Source organism: Suricata suricatta, chromosome 12 (assembly GCF_006229205.1).
Source record: "Suricata suricatta isolate VVHF042 chromosome 12, meerkat_22Aug2017_6uvM2_HiC, whole genome shotgun sequence".
In the NCBI taxonomy this organism is placed as follows: domain Eukaryota; kingdom Metazoa; phylum Chordata; class Mammalia; order Carnivora; family Herpestidae; genus Suricata; species Suricata suricatta.
Window position 1 is genome coordinate 63,358,540 of NC_043711.1, and position 19,302 is coordinate 63,377,841.

Here is a 19,302-nt window from a genome sequence, read left to right on the forward strand (position 1 = left end):
GGCAATGAGAAAGAATGAAATCTGGCCATTTGTAGGAAAGTGGATGGACCTTGAGGGTGTCATGCTAAGCGAAATAAGTCAGGCGGAGGACAGATACCATATGTTTGCACTCATAGGTCTAACAGGAGAAACCTAATGGAGGACCATGGGGAGGGGAAGGGGGAAAGAGAGTTGGGGAGAGAGAAGGACGCAAAACCTGAGAGACTGTTGAATACTGAAAAGGAACCGAGGGTTGAAGGGGGTGGGGGAGGGGGAAGGGAGGTGTTGGTGATGGAGGAGGGCACTTGTGGGGAAGAGCACTGGGTGTTATATGGAAACCAATTTGACAATAAACTATTAAAAAATAATTTTAAAAAAGAATCCTTATTTTCCATATAATACCTATGATGACCTTCCCTTCATTAGTGTCCTGAGAAAACTGTGTGGGAGACACTGCTCTAGTTCAGCCTAGGTTTCCAATTGGTAGACCACAGGCACCCTGAAAGGCCTGACTTATTGGAAGGGTAGGTGGGCGCCTGGGCATGGAAGTTCAAGGAATGCTCAATGCACTTTCTGGCTGTCAAAAAGGAGTCCTCCTACTAAAATAGAATGGGGATCATCAGTTTCAGATTGCGTTGCTTCACGGGCTCATGCCTGTTGACGCCATGGGACTAGCCACAGAGATGACATGAAGTGTCCCCTGGAAAGAGCAGAAGTAAGACATGTGCTGGCTCCAGAAGGTGGACGAGCTGCTTGGCAGTAATTGCCAAAATTCTATATTTACAGAAAACTGGCACTTTGTAAATACCAAGCTGTGCTATTTATGTAGCTGTTTCTCATCAATATATGTGGGAATTCTGTAATTATCACACGTGCTATTCAAAGGCTTCCGGAATCTCAGACAAATGAGGGTAAAAGATAGAGCCGGCTGAGCCCAGCAAACATCATCAGCCCTGAGCTCCCACTCTCTCACACAGCCCAGCTCTGCTCATATGAGAGCAAAGGGCCATGATAGGGCCCAGGCTCGAGCTGTGACCAGAGTCTTGTCCAGTGGCCCCTCTCCTTGGTGTGTGGATGAGGGAGTGGTGAAGACAGACCCTAGTCACCAGAGATCTGGACGTGGAAGGGTGCAAGGTCTTCCCATGCATCCTAGTCCACTTGATGCTAGGCTTGCGGCCACTACATTACCCTGAGAGCCTGGCCACTCTCCAGGAACCCCAGCTTCTCTGGCAGCTTATAGGAATCAGGAGGTTGTTTCTGGAATATCTAGAATACGGTCTGAAAACCCTGATCAGACAATGTGTCCACTTATCAAGCCTGGAGTCCCTTCCAAACTTATCATTCAAGTCACCGTCATGGGAAGGGGACTCCCTCTTTGTGGCGGCCCCCACTCTGGCGACTTATGCCTTGGGGTCAGACTCCAGGTCTGCTACTCCTGAGCTATGTATCCTGGGCAAATTGCTGAATTTCTTTGTGCCTTAGTCTCCTCACTTGCAAAATGGAAGTAGTATCTATATCATAGGGGCCAAGTCATTTAACCTCTCAGATCCTTAACCTTCCACTGGCAAAATGGGAAGAACAGCCAGGTAATAGGGCAAACCAATGCACATGGTGCTTGCACCAATACGTGTCTCACAAGATGTCAGACTCCAAGGAGGAGTCTTATCTATCCCTCCCTGTCTCCATTCTGTACTGCTCATTACAGAGCTCTCAGTAAATATTTCTTCATTTGATTGAGCCCCAAGTTACCTATGCATGCACTGGTCTAACATGACATAAGCAATTGGGTCCCTTGGACTAGTAACTTCTCCAGGCCTTGCTTTCCTCAATTATAAAATGGGGAGGTGATGGACACTTAGGAGTTTCAGAGGAGAGGGTGTGAGAAGACCCCAGCACCCCTCTCCCCACACAGTAGACCCCAGCCAGTGTCATACCCCTCCTCTTTGTCTCCTCTGCTTAGGAGAAAAAAGACTGGATGGCTCTATGTGTACATTATGTATTCACACATGTTACTTTTCTCTTTCTTCCACTTTCCCTTGTAAGCATCTTAGTAGGAGGTAAGAAATTCCTGACGACTTGATTTTTTTTTAACTTTGGGGAAACTGATGCACCAGGACAATGCTGGGCCCATGTGCAGCTAAAAAATGAAATGGGGACACCATTGGCCAGTAAACCTGGTGGTCAGCACACAACAGAGAAGCAAAAAACATCAGTGACCTTTCCATTTGGGTCCCATCTTGGTGCCTGCAGCTTGGCACAGAAGTGATGTGTGTGCAGTGCATGGAGGAGATGGGCTTAGCATCATCTGGCATTTTGCCTTTTGCCATTAATATTCCTTAGGTGACAGTGGCTGTTGTTGCTCTATAGGAATCCTATTCCTTATATGGAGAATCTTTGGGCCTCTGCTCATGCTGGTCACGTGACTTTATCTAACCCCAGAGCCGTGAAGTTGCACCTATTCACTCATGACAAGAAGGTACAGAGCCTCCGAGAGTGCCTGGTGATACTCCAGGGCCGAAACTCCCAACAACTACTTGGCGAATGTTAGCTGGGCAATATCAAGACTCCTGTATGTTTCCAGGAACTCCAGGATTCTCAGAAGGGGCTCTATCTTGGGGCAAGTCACTCAGAAGCTTTATAGATCTCAGAGTCTTGTGTGGGGGAAGGGTAGATCTTGGAGTCAGACTGGACCTTGAGAACACTTTTCTCATTTAAAGTTGAAAATGCCAAGATCACAAAGGGCATGTGACTTACTCAAGGTCACAGAGCTGGTTATTGGTAACTCTGGACAGAAGGCCTCCCCACCCATGAGCCACCATGGAAATTGACAAGTTTAAGATACTGACATCCTCACCTGGCCACACCATCTCTCCTTTGGTAAATGGGTCTAGCATCATCACCCAATTACTCGAAAGACAAACAGAGAGGGCTCCTTGGCACTTAACTAATTTAAGGACACCCAAAGTAGCATGGCTATCCTGTTGGAACCCAGTGAGTATGATTTCTTTGCATTTTGTTATTAGAAATATCATAATGGGGAAACACTAAAGTGTTTCTATATCCTACAGTTCAGTATATCCTCTTCCCTTCCCTTTTCATGCCTCATCTCCATGTCAGCACCATTACTAAGTCAAGTTATATGAATACATTCACAGAAGAGCTTTTTCCTTCCTTTCCAACAGTTTTTATTTTAATAAGGGTCAGCTAATTTGATAAGGGATGATGAGGTAAATTATCTCTTTGGTCATGCTGAGCTCTTTCTAGTTTAAACAGATTCCTCTCTGAACTGACTTGCCTATTTACTATAAGAAGGGAGACAAAGCAATTTGCTATTTTGCCATTTTTGGTATAGAAAATCTGGTTCCTTTGCCAGCAGAGCAAAAATTGGAGCAGAACTTTTAGATAGCAGCTTGTTAGTGAGGATTCAGAGGCAAGCAAGGATTGAGATGTGGGTGAAAACCTGCATGAGACAGCCGTACAGAGGGTCCGGGTGCAATCAGAGGAAGGGGATATACCCAGCTAACTAAGGTGTGGGGGGATGAGCTTGAAGTATTTGAAGAATGGGAGGCAGGTCTCTGGGGTTGAAGTGTGGCAAGTAAGGCAGGTAAGGTGAGTTTGGAGAGGTCAGAAGGGCCAGAAATGTAGTCCTGATCCCCACATGTGTTTTTAAAGGACTCCTAGACCACTACATGGTATGTGCACCTGAAGGGGAGATCCTGGTCCAGATGAGAGTTGATGGTGGCTGAATGATGACCATGCCAGCAAAGGTGGAGAAGGGATGGAATGGAGACAAAGGTTGAAGGAGGAATGGCCATGACTTGCTGATGGGTGGGTGGGAGGGAAGAGGTAAATGCTGATTCCAGAGTCCAGCCTCAGCAATGTAATGGATGGTGGTGACAATTGCCAAGGTGGCCAAACTAAGGGGCAAATAAGTTACAAGGGAGAATAAAGGAGGCTGTCTTTTAAAAACTCATAGCTCCATTTCAAACTATATTCTGATACCATGTCAACTCATGCTAAATTGCCAAGGGAAACATTACAAACACATACACACACATATACCCCCCCCCCACGCACACCTTTATTTCTCAAGAATCCCACCTTAAGTAGTTGTACCTAATAGGTTAAAAATTATTTCCTATTGTCTTTCTAAAGTGGGTAATTGCATCTATAGATATACATCTGTGTCCATTCTGGTGTGTTATGTGCACAGGAGCCTGGGAATAAAATTACACCCCTCCCAGGCCCTGCCCTTTTCAGAGGAGAGTAATGGGTCTTGCCTCAAGCCAACTCTGTAAAACCAAAAACAGTGATGAAGTCAAATGAACTTGGGCCTGTGTCCAGGAGAGGATAAGAGGTCCCAGCAAATGCCAAAATTGCTGGTCCTGTCACAGCTTCAGACCCTGAAAAGCATTACGCTAACTGCCAAAAATACATGTCTGCCTTAATCCCTGTAGTCCACAGCATAAAGGAAAAGATAGTTCTCACAAGACCAGGAAGGGAAAAAATAGATCCTCAGGCCTCCCCCTCTGTGCATAAGATGAGAACCGTCAGAGTGCCAATGAAGTAGCGGACAAGACAGATTCCATGATCACCTTTGGAATCTACGCATGGGCAAGGACCTAAGGATACATCAGGAGAATCAATGAAAAGCATCCCAACCAAAGGCTCAAGAATGAGGGACACATTTGCATACTTGCTTTGAGATTTCTAGATGAAAAAGCATGTCGCCAGGAATTTATTTGCAAACAGCTCTTAGAATTGATGGGAGAAATGTGAAGAGAACCTTAGGAAAAAAACTCTCGAAGAGAGTGCTGTAGGTTATCGAGGACACACATCTTTCCAAGGGTAAAGAGTTGAGTAAGTGTATGCCATCCTGGGCCCAGTGGGGAGAGTTGATGTTTGACAGTTTATTCCAAATGTCCACTGAACCAGATCCTTGGGAACTGGCTCCAAATTCTCCAACAAAACAACTGGTAAACACTGAAAGGGCAAGTTATCTTTGGGGATCCCTGAGGTTCCTGAAAGTATAAGAACAAGAGAGCAACAGTTCTGGAAAATCTTTAGGGGCTTTGAAGAGAGCAAGAAATTCCCCCAGGATCTCAGAAAAATAGAGGGACTCAGGGTAATCCTGGTATCTGGGACAAACAGGCCTTTCTTATTCTTGGGTTCCCTAGGCTGAGTGGGATTTAGGAAACTGAAACTGTTCCCAAAGCCCCACCTTTGCTCATCCTTAACTAAATATATTTGAGTGCCTTTCATATGTGGACACTACTTTGGGTTGATGAAAAATACCTTAGTGGATCAAGGTCAACCTTTTAGAGAAAGAATTTAGTTTAACAGTGTTAGAGAACATTGTGATTATCATTAATGATGTCGTTTGTTTAGCTGCTATGTCATTGTGCAAATGTTCAGAAAGGATTTTGAGAGAAGGTCTATCCCCAAAAGACCATCTAATTATACTAAGGACTGATGAACCCCCAGAACCTTATGAAAATACATATTATTTTTAGTGAACAGATCCTATTCTCGGCAGCCAAAAGATACTATGCTCATTTCATTCATTCATTTACCCACATACTACACTTTCAGTGAGCAATTCCTGCCAGCAAGGTGCCAAGCTGGGTGTTATGGGAACATAAATATGAGTAAAGCATGGTCCCAACTTGGGAAGAGGGGAGAGGTAAGACATAGGTTATAATAGAGAGCAGCTTGCATGGAGTTCCTTAGAAGATGAACAAAGTGGGAATTTAGAATATGAGTCATATCTGAGCCAGTGTAAAGTCCCACTTCTCCTTAGGGAAAGTAAGAGAAAACCTCAAGGAGGGGATGCCATCCAGTTGAAGCTTGCAGGAGAATTGCAAGGAGACTAACGATAATGGGGAGCTGGTCAGGACTGGAGGCAGGAAGGCACCTGGGATTTCTTGGTGAGTGGTGAAGAATCTGTTTTTGCTAGACTATAATATACAAGTATACAGAAGAAAAGAAGGAAGACTGGAAAACTGGTTGACACATGGATGGTGGGAACACTCTGAAAAAAACAGTAAGGACAATGACTAATAATTATGAGCATTTCCTAAGGGCTAGGTTGTGCTCTAAGCACTAAGACATTATCTTCGAAGAAGATAATACCAATATTCTCATGCTACAGAAAACTAAGGCACAGAGAACCAAGTTAACTTGCCCAACACTATAATGTACCTAAAGAGCAGTGAGGCTGGCGTTTGAACCCAGGTGGTCTGATTCTGACCTCAAGCCTCCCTCACTTCCAAGCCATGTTAGCCATAAAGGTAGGAAACAGGAGCAGGGGAGAGTTCTGAGCAAAGCATGAACAGGACGTGTCCCTTAAGACTGGTATGTTCTGGTTGATCTGGTATGAGTGGTGCTGAATTTTGATTGAAAGGGTACAGACTGAAGCTAGGAAGGTGATTTAGATGGCCACCATCCAGACAAGAGGTGACCATAGACTGATCCAGGGTAGAACAATAAAAGTAACATAATGGCTAACGTTTTCTTGTCCTATTATGTCTGAGGCACTGGACCAAGCATGTTACTTGCTTTCTCTTACCTGGTAACAACACTCCTATGAAGCCGGTGCTAGCCTCATTCCAATATACAGGTGAGGAAACTAAGGCCCTGAGTAGTAAAGGCCATGGGGGCAGTCTGTGGCAGAATTAGGGCTTATATTCTTGACCTTTGCATGAATGTTTGAGGAATGGTAGAACTAGCAGAACTTGTCAAGTTTAAAGGTGGATGCAGTGCTGGAGGGAACACTGGAAAGAGAACAAATGCTCTGGGCCAAGAAAAGACCCTTGTGGGGAAGGGGGAGAAGACACTGCACACCCTGGGGGAGCACTGACAGGTCTCCATGGGGGTATCAGAACTGGGTAGCTGCACACCCCACACGGTTCACTCAGTGAAAGGGATAACAGCCTCTTCTGCCATCCCCAAACCAAGCGGGTTCCAACAGACTGTGGAAAGCTACAGACAGTCTGCCAAGCAACCAGCCTCAGGAGTTCCCAGCTGGCTCACACAGAGGACACTTGCTGGCATCGAACTCTGAGGGTGGAGCCAGAAAGAAGGCAGAAAAGTCGCTGGCTAGCATCTTAAGGGGGAGCTCAGGGTATGGGCACAGGTGCAATATGCTCCTATTTGGGGTGGCTTGGCGAGTCTGTGTCAGGCAGATGATGTCACTGCCTGTCCTCATCCTTGGCACTCAGGTCCTGGCATGCCAACTGAACAACTTCCATTTATTGACCAGGGCTTTGGAGCAGTTCAGCTCCCATGGAAGTGCAGCCCTCAGCCAGTGACTGACAGGAGGCTGCATTCCCTTGCACTTCCGTTAGGGTAATCAGAGGGTGGTGTTCTCCACTCTCTGTGCATCCTTGTCCTTGTGCGGTTAAGCTCCAGCTACCCTGCCCATGGTGGGTAACTGACCTCACCACATAGCCTTTGTTGTCTGATTCCCTCGTCTGCCTCCCTCTGCACAGTGCTTCCCAGCATCATCCCCTAAAGGAAGCACCAGCCCTGGACTCCTTGTCTCAGGGCCAGCTTCTGGGAGAGCCCTGTCTGAGACATGCATCTTAGCCATAGGAGCTCCTCTGGTAGAGATCTGAGAAGGAAACTGGCTCCTCAGACTGTGGAACAGGGTGCAGACCTGGGCCCCTGATGCAGAAGCTGCTGGGCTTTAAGGTCAGGTTTTTTTTGTGAAACTTGAAAGTCCTATCTGGAGTCTCTATTACACCAAAGGCAGGGTTAGGGTGTGGGGAATGATAGATAGAAGGAATAAAAAACTTCCCTCCAGAGAGCACTTATTCTGATGTCTTGAGGCATGATAAATAGCAGGTCTTATACAGAGTTTCTCCAGGGAGCAGAATTGCCAGAAAACTACTGACAAAAATCCAAACCACTGGACACCAACATTTAAAATACATGGGGTATTTTATGATAAATTAGAGCACTTAATTGACTATTTTATCCAGATTGATTTGTTGAGTACATGTTAAAGACTAATTCTTTAAGCTAGGGCATGTGATAAATCCAAATAACAGTACCTCATTGCTTACTATGTTTTTGAACTTCTACTTTTCAAAGGAAAAACCATTACAAAATTTCAAATAGTGAACACTTAAGTACTGCATCCAAATTGTAACTGTTGGCAAAATCATCTCAAAGGAACACATAAATAAAATTTATTTTCCATCTAACAAAATAAGTTGAAAAATATAGACAGTGGGGATGAGTGAATCAAATAATAGATAAATAAGATGAAGAGAAGCATACAGCAGGCTACAGGTGTCTGGCCTCAATGGATAAATATTAGGTATCTAAGTCATGTGCATGCTCTCTGCCATTACAGTTTGGGGCTCCTCATAAGACCAAATTTCTTATCTGCTCCAGAGCTCATTCCCCAAGCTCCTTCCTTATTGCACTGGGTTCAGGTTATGAGACACAGAGACAATGCAGGTCACCTCTTGCTCTGTGGATGTCTAGGAGTGACTGAGGTCTCCGAATTCCGCATCTTGAATTTTAGAAAGGGACCTAATTTGCATAATAGTAGTAGGTTATATCTATTCAATCTGTGCCTCAGAAGTAGAACTGTATACCAGGACTCCAGTGCAAGTCCTTCATTTGGAAGAGGAGGGGGGCGGGTCCCAAAAAGCACCAGCAGACAAGCAGGAAGATGAGCTGGATAAGATGGGCAGTTGATCAAGGTGTTATCAAGCAAGATACTGGATGGGCACCTAGAGCTTATTCCTGCTCTGGCCAAGTCTCAGAGAGGGTAGAACCTATGTTTCATGTAGCCCAACTGAGGTATGAGGGACCAGAGCTATTTACCAACTAACCCCATCTGAGGGCTACTTCTGGGCTGTCCCAGAATGGGCCAAGATTCGTGGAGATTGGAAGTTGGGAGGTGGGCAGACACACACAAGTTGCAAGTGTAAGGGGGCAGAGGTGGGGCATCATCTATGCACTGCCAGAGACTCTGCCAAGAGCTTGGCACACCTACCTTCAGGTATTCCCCAGAGCAACCTGATAAGGTGGGTGCTGAATTTATCTCCAGACACGCATGAAGAAACTGAGGCTTGGTAAGGCAAAGCAACTTGCCTGTGGCTATGCAGCTAATCAGTGGAAGAGCCAGGACAGGGACTCAATTGGGTTTCAGTCCAAGAGCATGCTCTAGCCCATGTTCATGTTTTGTATCCAGCTCAGAGATCTTGGGGAAACAATCTCCCAGCAAGGACCTAATGGTTAAAGCTGGGCCTTCTGCAGTGAGTCCCAGAAGCAAGGATGGGAGGGAATAACTTAAGATCTATTGAAACATAATAATTTACTCTCTTTGTGCTAATCCTCTCTGGATGCCAGTTTTAGCTCTGTGTTGACACTGACAAATTAAGGACATGCTCAGCACTTTTCCAAGAGTAAACAGCAAATTCCACAAGCTCTTCTAATCATTCTCCTCTTCCAGGGTGAAATCCCTTAACCAAACATGTATGCCCAGCGAGTGAACTGTTGCTGGGACCTTGGTGATCAGATCATGCAGGTCCCTTTAAATTTCACCCCCCAGCCTCCCACAGCAGCCTGTCTCTCAGAGCCCTGGGCCTGGCCAAACACCAGCTACAGAGAGGCCTCCCTGATGCCTCCTGTCTGGCTGCTCACAGGGATAGCATGGTCTCTGAATGGATCTGACTCTGGTCCCATGACAGGTGTTTGTAACAGGTTAATTACAGGTGAGTGCCCTCAGAGGTCTATGAGATGGGAAGAAGGTTAAGATCAAAACCCTACCACTTACTGAGCACCTATTGTGCACTTCCACTGGATTGATGTGGAAAGTGAGGCTAGATGTTCTGTGACTTGTTCCAAAGCAAAGCCTGTGGGTGACATACCCATGTTCTCACTCCTAATTTGGATGTCCTTCCTACTCGTTGAACATCCTGTCAATGTCTTCCCTGTATCCTGTTTGTTCAAACTGCTAAACCCAGGCTAACCCTGAAGAAAACGCAGTAAGGGAACAGCATCGCTTTGTAGGTGACTTTTTATTCCTGACATCTCTGCTTCTTGATTTCAAGCTGACAACATGAAAATAAAAATGGGTAGGAAGGGGGTGCTGAATCAGAACCCATCGAAGGCCTTCTAAGGCAGCCCCTTGCCACAAGTGGCTATTTAAATTTAGGCTCATTAACATGAAATAAAATAAAGAATCAGTCCCTCAGTCATGCTAACCACACATCAAGTGCTCAGCCACCGCACATTGACCAGCAGCTGCCCTTACTGGATAGCACAGAAAACATTTCCACCAGCATGAAAAGTTTTATTAGATTGAGCTGGTCTGTAAAAGTGGAGTTGAATTTCAGAGCCAAACAAGCAAAGGGATAGACTTGGAGAGAGAAAAGTCACCCTCAGGGTGGAAGTGGACCATGAGCTTTGACACACAAAGCTGCCTCTTCAGGGGCTGATGTGAGGCTCTGGCAGCAGGAGAATCTCCTCTGCCTCCTGCTGGTACCCTGGCCCATCTGCCCCCTAATAACTGACTGTTGCATCAGTTTATTCTCTGGCTCCTAACAAAAACAGTTTGGACCTCAAGAAGAGGATCACATCAGAGGAACTACTCCAGATATTAAAATTAAACGGTAGAGAAAACTAGAAGGAGCTCATGCCACAAGGAAATGGCATCCTTTGGAGAGGCCTCTTCTGGATGGCTTCTTCCTCCAAGACTGAGACAGGGAAAAAAAGTCTTAGAGGAGTAAGGTAGCCCCTCCCACCTGGGACATGGACTCTCCCCAGAAAGGCCCCTGCCCCCCAGCCTCTCCAAAAACATATACTAATTAGCCTTTGCTTACACTCTGGGTGGAGTGGGTTTGTTGGGGGTTGGAGTCGGAGAGCCCAGACTTCTCCTTTGGGAGCTGCCCCACCCTCTGTACTTCTGGAAGCCCCGTGCTTTAATCAGGCTGACTGGTTAGGACCTAACACAAGAGAGGTCAACCCATAGGCCAGCTGGTGGCCCATGGTCAGGCAGGAAAAATATGAACCAGCTCTGGGGCTGTAAATTAAGAAAGAGTAAACAGTATAGGTAGGGAGCGATCAGAGAAGGTGCAAAAAGAGGCCAGTATGGGAACAGGGGTGGTGTGGTAAGTGAGGGTGGGATGGAGATATCCAGTCATTCTGGCAATCCAGTTGGCTGGGAGCACTGGGAATATGATGGCATCAAGGTAATATGGAACAGACCTAGAAAAACCACAATTCCGGAGGGAGGCTGGTATTTGACTAGCTTCCCTTCCTCCCATCCCATCACTTTTCAGCACCTCTATACCTAGGGCCTTCCACCAATGCCAACTGGTTTCCTCTGCTACTTTGTGGAGAGCAAGGATGTCTTAATAGAACCATGGGACAGAAATGAGCAAACTCTTGATGAGGTCCCAATAGTTCATTTTTGTCCTTGATTCCCTTGCCTTTGGGGATGTGTCGAGGAGGAAATTGCTGCGATAGAGGTCAAGAAGGCTATTTCCTGCTTTCTCTTCTAGGGTTTTGATTGTTTCCTGTCTCACATTCAGGTCCTTTATCCATTTTGAGTTTATTTTTGTGAATGGTGTTAAGAAAGTGGTCTAATTTCATTCTTCTACATGTTGCTGTCCAGCTCTCCCAACACCTGTTGAAGAGGCTGTCTTTTTTCCATTGGATACTCTTTCCTGTTTTGTCAAAGATTAATTGGTGGGTCCAGTTCTGGGCTCTCTATTCTATTCCATTGGTCCATGTGTCTGTTTTTGTGCTATGACCCAGCAATAGCACTGCTAGGGATTTACCCAAAGGATACAGAAGTGCTGATGCATAGGAGCACATGTACCCCAATGTTCATAGCGGCACTTTCTACAAATCATGGAAAGAGCCTAAACGTCCATCAACTGATGAATGGATCAAGATGTGGTATATATATATATATACACACACAATGGAGTACTACATGGCAATGAGAAAGAATGAAATCTGGTCATTTGTAGGAAAGTGGATGGACCTCGAGGGTGTCATGCTAAGCGAAATAAGTCCGGTGGAGAAGGGCAGATACCATATGTTTGCACTCATAGGTCTAACAGGAGAAACCTAACAGAGGACCACAGGGAGGGGAAGAGGGAAAGAGAGTTGGGGAGAGAGAGGGATGAAAATCATGAGAGACTATTGTATACTGAGAATGAACCGAGGGCTGAATGGGGAGGGGGAAGGAGGGAACAGGGTGATGGTCATGGTCATGCACTTGTGGGGAGAAGCACTGGGTGTTATATGGAAACCAATTTGACAATAAACTATTATAAAAATAAATAAATAAATTTAATTACCTAAAAAAAAAGCAGATTGATCCAGGAATAAGACAGAATTTGGATGCAGGCTCACAGAGAATCTTTCCCTGAATTCTCAGACCAGATTAAAAAGTCCCTGGGCCAGAGGAGAAAGGGAATATAAATTGGAGCTGGGGCTTGGGAAGACTCCCGTACTTGGGAGCCAGCCTCAGACACCACCATACAGTGACGCCACAAGGAGTGACATCAACAGTCCTCACTCTAAAAACTCCTGCCTGTACTTCCGAAATGTCCCACCCTGTACAGAGCCCACCTCCTCTGAATACACGTGAGCCCCTGAACTAGGAACTGAATATTAAGGAGCAGTGAAGATGGAGATGTAGATGAGGGAGCCCCCACCACTGGACAAAGTGGGCCTGAGGCAGATGGCCAGGGACCTCCCAGCGGCCAATGCATTGGGTTTGCTGCCTTGGAAAGCTTAGTATGGCCCAGATGTGGTTGTCCTAAGGCTCTACAGAGAATGAAGTCCTTTCTGAGTGCACAGAGTCGACACTCAAGTTTCCTGTGGGGCTTCTCCAAGCATATCCAGGTTTTAATATAGAGGATGGACATCAGAAACATTGTCACTGCTGTTTCTTTCCTAGGCTGGTCCATGGATGGGTCTAGGTTGCTGGTCCAATAAAGGAGCCCAACTGTCTGCCAGACTTCCAGACTCACTTGGCAGGAAACTGCCTTCATAAGGGCTATACCCTCATTTTCAGGAGTGTGATACTTTATACCACCTTACACACACACATATAGAAATATCTGTCTGCCAGAAAAGAGGAATTACATTAAAAATGTGAAAAGAAGACTTGAAGCTTAGGGAGACTACTTTTGAAAGCTGACAAGGTACACAGAGGGTATTTATTTCTGCAATGGAAGTTAACTTTATTAAGGACAGACCCATTTTGAGAAAGAATTTCAAATATTGATTATTTGAAGCTTCTTTTACTAGATGAGAAAATGTGTGCCTTGGCTTATAATCTCAAAGATTCAACTACCTCCCAACAGGATAATTAGCAAATTTTACAAGGTATTTATAAATCACAAACAAACCACAGTCCTAGAAAATGATTCACTGGCTTCTCTATTTAGGGCAGCCTCCATGGGTTTATAGGGTGCAAATTTCCTCACAGAAAGAAAATACTGCTTTTAGTGTCTCAACACTAGAACAAATTGTCTATAAAAGCAGGTTCTAAGACAGGTGTGTTTTCTTGGGGATATTCACTGTTGATAAAGTTATTATACCAATGATGAATTTCCACACTAGTAAGGAACCCATACATGAAGAATAGTCAAAAGAAATAGAAATATTTCTTATAAGGTAATCCCAGGACTTAGTGTTTTTGAAATCCACAAAACCAGAAAGATCCAAGGGAAAACTGGAGCTAAAGCATTTGGAAAAGTTTAATCAGAAGTGGTTATCTGGGGGCGCCTGGGTGGCTTCATTGATTGAGAGTCCAACTCTTGATTTCGGCTCAGGTCATGATCTCACAGTTGTGAGATGGAGCCCCACATCAGCCTCTGAACTGTTTATGGAGCCTGGTTAAGATTATCTCTCTCCCTCTCCCTCTGCCCCTCCGCTCTCTTCTCTCTTAAAAAAAAATAACCAACAAGGAAATGGCTGTTTGATTTCCATGAAGCTGAGGCTAAAGGTTACAGGATTTATGGGGCCCCAAGCAAAATGCAAACCCATGTGGCCCAGCTGGAATGGGAAGGTTGAGTTTGAGCACAAATGCGAAGTTTAGTCAGGTTTCAGAGGAAGATCTGAAGGACTGTGCTCTCTGGTCTAAATCCAAAATGACAGCTAGTGAATCCCAATGAAAGGCAGGGCCCATGGCCCTCTCACCTTAGGTAAATTAAGGTGACAGGGTGCACCTCTGGGACCCTCGCCTCACTGGATGGGCAGACCCTGCTCTTCAGGTGCCTAGAGGCACCTGGGTGACGTTCAGTCCCCCACACCCCCTTCTCGATTCTTCTCCCCAGGCCTTCAGTGTTCTCGGGATATCTGGGACTCTGGGACCCCTGTCCAAATGACGCTGAGCCTTTCTCTGTGGCCTTCCCAGGTCTCTATCACCTGACTAGAGTGCAGACCACGCTGTCTTCTCTGGCCATGCCTGACTCCTTAGGCAAGGAAGGATGGTGAGATCAGGAATCTGCTTCCCCCCACTTCCAACTCTCCAGGGAAGTCACGTCATGGTGCCTCCAGGTGCTGTTCCCCCTACAACCTTCCCCGTCCTTCATTTCTGTTCACTCCAGACCTCCTGTACTCTTGACTCTCTACATTTTTGATCATGGATTTTCCTTTCCTGTCTGGAGTTCCTCTCCCTTTTTTGGAAAATGCTAACCTTACTCCAGTTCAACTGGGCCTCCCAACATTGGGCATGGACCTTTCTGTGCTCCCAAAGCATGTAACACAGAGCATGGGCAGCAGTTAGCATGGCAGGGGCTGTCCATAAGTGGGTCTCCCTAAAAGACAGTGGCTCTGTGCAGGGTGAGACTATCTCTCAGGGTTGTGGAGGGGTCCAACTCAGCACTACTGTATACAGGGGCTCAGAAATGCTTTCCAGATGGCTGAGAGAAGGAAATCTACACTCAACTTCCTGCAGCTTTGACTGATGTATTCATCTGTCCACCAAAATGCCACAGGTTAGCCCTGGCTGTGTTTCTTCTATATCCAACAATGTTCATCTAACAGTTTTGAGGATCCTAAGTGTACCAGGCACCATGGTACTTGAAGGGGATACAAAGAATCCTGCATTTCTGCGCTGAACTGTGCAACTTTGTTGTTCAACGTGAATGATACTGGACGAAGGGCTTCCTCATAAGGTTTATATCCTTATATTCTTGCTGGTGGGGAAATGTAACATAAGATTTGGCCCTTGACTTTGGGAGGGTGCCAGCAGGCCCACTGTACTATGTGCCTCTGCTGTATCCTCCTCGACGAAGTCCGGCTCCACATGCATGTGTGTGTGGTCACCCCCAGCAGTGAGTTCAAGCTTCTCTATGGGGTCTTTTCCCTCCAAGTAGCAGATATGAGCAGAAGGCCCACACAGGCTTCAGCAGCAGCCATAGGCCATTTGAACAGAGAATTCTAAACAACCATGTGCCTAGAGCAGGGTCATAAAGGGGAGGATGCTGACCTTGGACTCCTTGCTGCTGTGATTTCTACAATACAGGGCCCAAGGTAGGACCTGTGGTATTAGATACCAAGGATGACAAAGCACTAATCTGCAGGCTTTTGTCCACCCTTGCAAGGGAGTGTGTAAGGGGGATTTATCTGTTTTTGTCCTGTTTTGCCTTAATGCCTTCCCTGGGAATTGTATGATCATGGAGACCAGAGGCCTTATGGGTAACCCCTGGCTCATAAAGAACAAGGTGAATGCACTCTGTCTGCCTTCAGTTAGATTCAGAGGACCTGCCAGGTGACATGGGTGGAAGGACTCTGCCAGCGGCAGGTGACAACATTGCCCTGGAAAGATGGAAACTCACACTGTTTGTGCTGATAGTAGAAATCTCATGTCTCAGACATTGAGGCATCTGGGTGCTAGTGGCTACAGGGGAATTCTTGATCCAACTCAGTGACTGGGGCTCCTCAACCTTGAGGGAGGGGAGCCTCCTCAGTGCCTAAGGAAGCAGCTGGAGTCCATATTAATTGCTCTGTGCATTGGACTCTGCTGAAAGGCAGGGAGGATTACAAAGAGTCTACATTATCTGGTAGTTTTGGAGAATGTCTTTGCTAAAAAAAGATTTCTCATGATTATTCTTCAAGGGGAGGGTTCTGGGGGAGGTGTTGCAGCAAAGACCTGACAAGTTGATTGCTTTCACCATAAAGGGAGTCAGGCTTAAGGCAGCTTCTGGGTCCAGAGAGGCTAAATATCTCATCAGAAGTCACACACAAAACAAGAACAGTGGAATTGGGCCCCAGTCTGACTCCAGAGCCCAGAGGGTGCCCACTAGCCCTCTTCAGGTGTGGACTGAAAAGTTAGGTCTTTGTCCCCTCTCCTTGAGTCATGGTGGGTTTGTAACTGCAAAACAGTCTGGTGGAAATGATGTGTGTGACTTCCAAGTCCAAAGCATTAAAGGCCATGGGGCTTCCTCCTTCTTCAAGCCCTGGGTCACATGTAGCCATGCTGGTGAGACCACATGGAGGTGCTCTGGTCAACATTCCAGCTGAGCTGGTCCTTTGGCCAATCCAGATGAGAATGGAGAAGCCCTCTTGGGAAGGGTCCTCCAGCACCAAGGACTCTAGCCCCAGCCACCAGCATCACTGCCAGCCGTCTGAATTACTCCATCTCAGGCCCAGATCCTGTGGTACAACATACCCTCGGTGCCCTTTCTGAACTACTGATTCACAGAACACATGAGCAACTAGAACAGTTATTGAGTATGTCACTAAATTTGGAGAATCTGTTTCACAGAAATAAATAACCAAAATGGAATTAAGAGCATTCAGGAGGAAAGTGCATTCCATAGGGACAGAAAAGCCAGAATTTGGCCTGGGTCTTTCTGATTCCAGGGCCACTCCTTAGATAGATTTCACACACACAGCCTCCCCTAACTCTCCAAATGGGGACAAGGCAAATCAAAGGCACTCAATGCACTGAGTACTGGGAAAGCGCTAGGGCAGTGGTGGTGGACATTAAGAACCAGAACAAACTTTTATTGATCACCTACCAATGTCAGATGCTGTGCCTGTGCTGTTATATTTAATCTGTTAATTTAACAAATACTTTGTCCTTACCACATGCCAGAAATAGATCTAAGGAATAAAGCCATGTGCAAAACAAAGCCCCAGTTCTTCTGAAACTTACATGTGAGTGAGGTTATGGACAATAAACAAATAATAATAATGTATTAAATCAGACAGTGATCAGTGATATGGAGAAAAAGAAAGATAATGCCATTTTAGAGAGGCTAGTTAGGAAAGAGTTCCCCAAGAGGGTGGCATTTGAGCAGAGAGAGAGAGAGGGAAGGTTAAATAGCAGAGAGCAAGTCTGGTTGTCCTTGGAGCCCATGGTTTGGGCTCTGTTAGCAAGGAAATAATACAGGTGTCTTCCAGCTTCCGAATCTGTGGCCCCCTATAGAGGGTGCATTTGGAGACTGTCCTGCACTAGGCTCGGGGATCTGCACCAGGTATTCAACTCACTGCCCACCCACCACCAGACAGCCCTCCCCTCCAGACCCTCCAGGCAGAGCCCTGGGAGAAGTACTTACGCAGAGCACGTGGAGAACCACCGCCCCCTGTCTTCGATCCTCGTTGGTGAAGATGTCATTGGGGAATTCATGCAGGGCTAAAGAATGGAGAGAGAAAACCAGCTCAGAATGGGTGACAATGTTTTCAGTGCTGGAGTTCTGTGACGGCTTTGCCAGCCTTCATTTTCATGTGGGATCCATGAACTTGGATGAGAAAAAACTCCATCTTTATGTTCACACATCTCTTAACTGGAATTCAGTGCTTCTTTCAGATAAAGAAGTAGACAACACACCACATGAGTGTGAGAAGCACTGGGGACTCTGCCCCCAACAGAAATTTTCATGATACATTATACTATTATAGTTAAGGCAGTTCCCACTCATCACTTCAACATTTGGGTAGTTTTTAGATGGCCCCTTGTGATTTAGAGGGTTAACAAGAAAATCCAGGAACTACCTTCAAGCAAGTTTATTTCCTAATACTGATCAATATGATCAGTTTCCTTTTGTAAGCATATATATTTTATCAAATGCATTGAAAAATGTTTTCCTGAGCAGAGGTCTGTAGGCTTCATTGCATTACCAAGGGGGCGCATGGCACACACAGCATTACGGTACCTGCTCTAAATTGGCCTGCATTCCCTGCCGTGACTGCTTTGGCTTGGTTCTCGGGCCTTGCCCCTGCTACAACACCCTCCTTGCTCTCTCATTGCCTTTCAGACTTGACCTACATTGGCCACTGCTGAACTGGACTATGAAGCAGAATGGCTCCCATTCTGCTCCCAAAACTTCCCCACTAGGAGATAAAAGCCTCCGTCTGTACACTGACAGTCCCAAACTTGTCTTGGCTATTTCCCACTTGAGCATTCTTCTCTCCTCCTGTGTTTTTACACTTTGCATGTACTCATTCACTCAAACAATGGCTGACTGAGCAGGTACTGCATGCCAGGCTGTGTGCAACAATTCAGCTGTCAGCACTGTTTCATGGGCTCTCATACTCCCACCAGACAGGATAACTTGCCATTCCTTGAGCACACCTTCAATTTGTTTTCTTTTTCTATCTATCTGTACAGATGATACCATCAGCCTGATATCCCCACTCTCAGCTGCTCGCCCTCTCTCCCTCCTCTCATAAAACTCAATCAACATCATGGCCAGAGCACTCATAAGCCTCTCCTCTCTGGAGGACATTATCTGATCAGGCTTCGTGGGAAGCTGTGCACACCACGCTGCTCTTGGCCCCATCCTCAGCAAATGTGGCCAGCTGATGGAGCAGCCTTTCTCTCAGAGCTCCATAAGCTTTCGGTCCTTCTCCAGTGCACATGTGGGGAAATCGTCACCATTTGATGGGAGATATGTACAAGATGATACCTTCCTCTGGGTTCCCACAAAAGCAGACTCTCAGTCAAAAATTTGGGTATACATAGCTCACTTGGAGGTGACCCCTGCACATGCTGTGAATGAGGAAGGTGATGAGACCAGGGAAGGAAGGGATCCCAAGATGGCGACATTGATGTTTGAGAGGTGACTGCTCAGGACACCTGGGATCCAGTCCTGCAGCAGACCTGGGGAACTTGCACAGAACATACCTCAAGACTGTGGCTTGTTGGCCTGGAAGGGTGCCTAAGACACAAGCCTTTGACTCTTCCTTGAAAAAGGTCTCTCTGCTTCCAGAGTAGCACTGGAAAAAGATATCATGCAAGTCTTGGCCAGTTGTCCAATCCTTCATGTGATGAGATGGGGGAGTCAAGGAAAGACAGGGATGTCATGATCCCCCTAAGTGATTTTCTAAGCT

General features: G+C 46.1%; 1 protein-coding gene across 1 annotated transcript in view; it reads right to left on the reverse strand.

Moving 5' to 3' along the window:
- SLC24A3 (solute carrier family 24 member 3) overlaps positions 1 to 19,302 on the reverse strand; it is a 491,111-nt gene that overhangs the window by 180,591 nt on the left and 291,218 nt on the right. Inside the window, exon 3 of the mRNA XM_029917030.1 lies at positions 17,529 to 17,605. Within this exon, the coding sequence (XP_029772890.1) occupies positions 17,529 to 17,605 (77 nt within the window). The remainder of the gene's footprint in view (positions 1 to 17,528; positions 17,606 to 19,302) is intronic.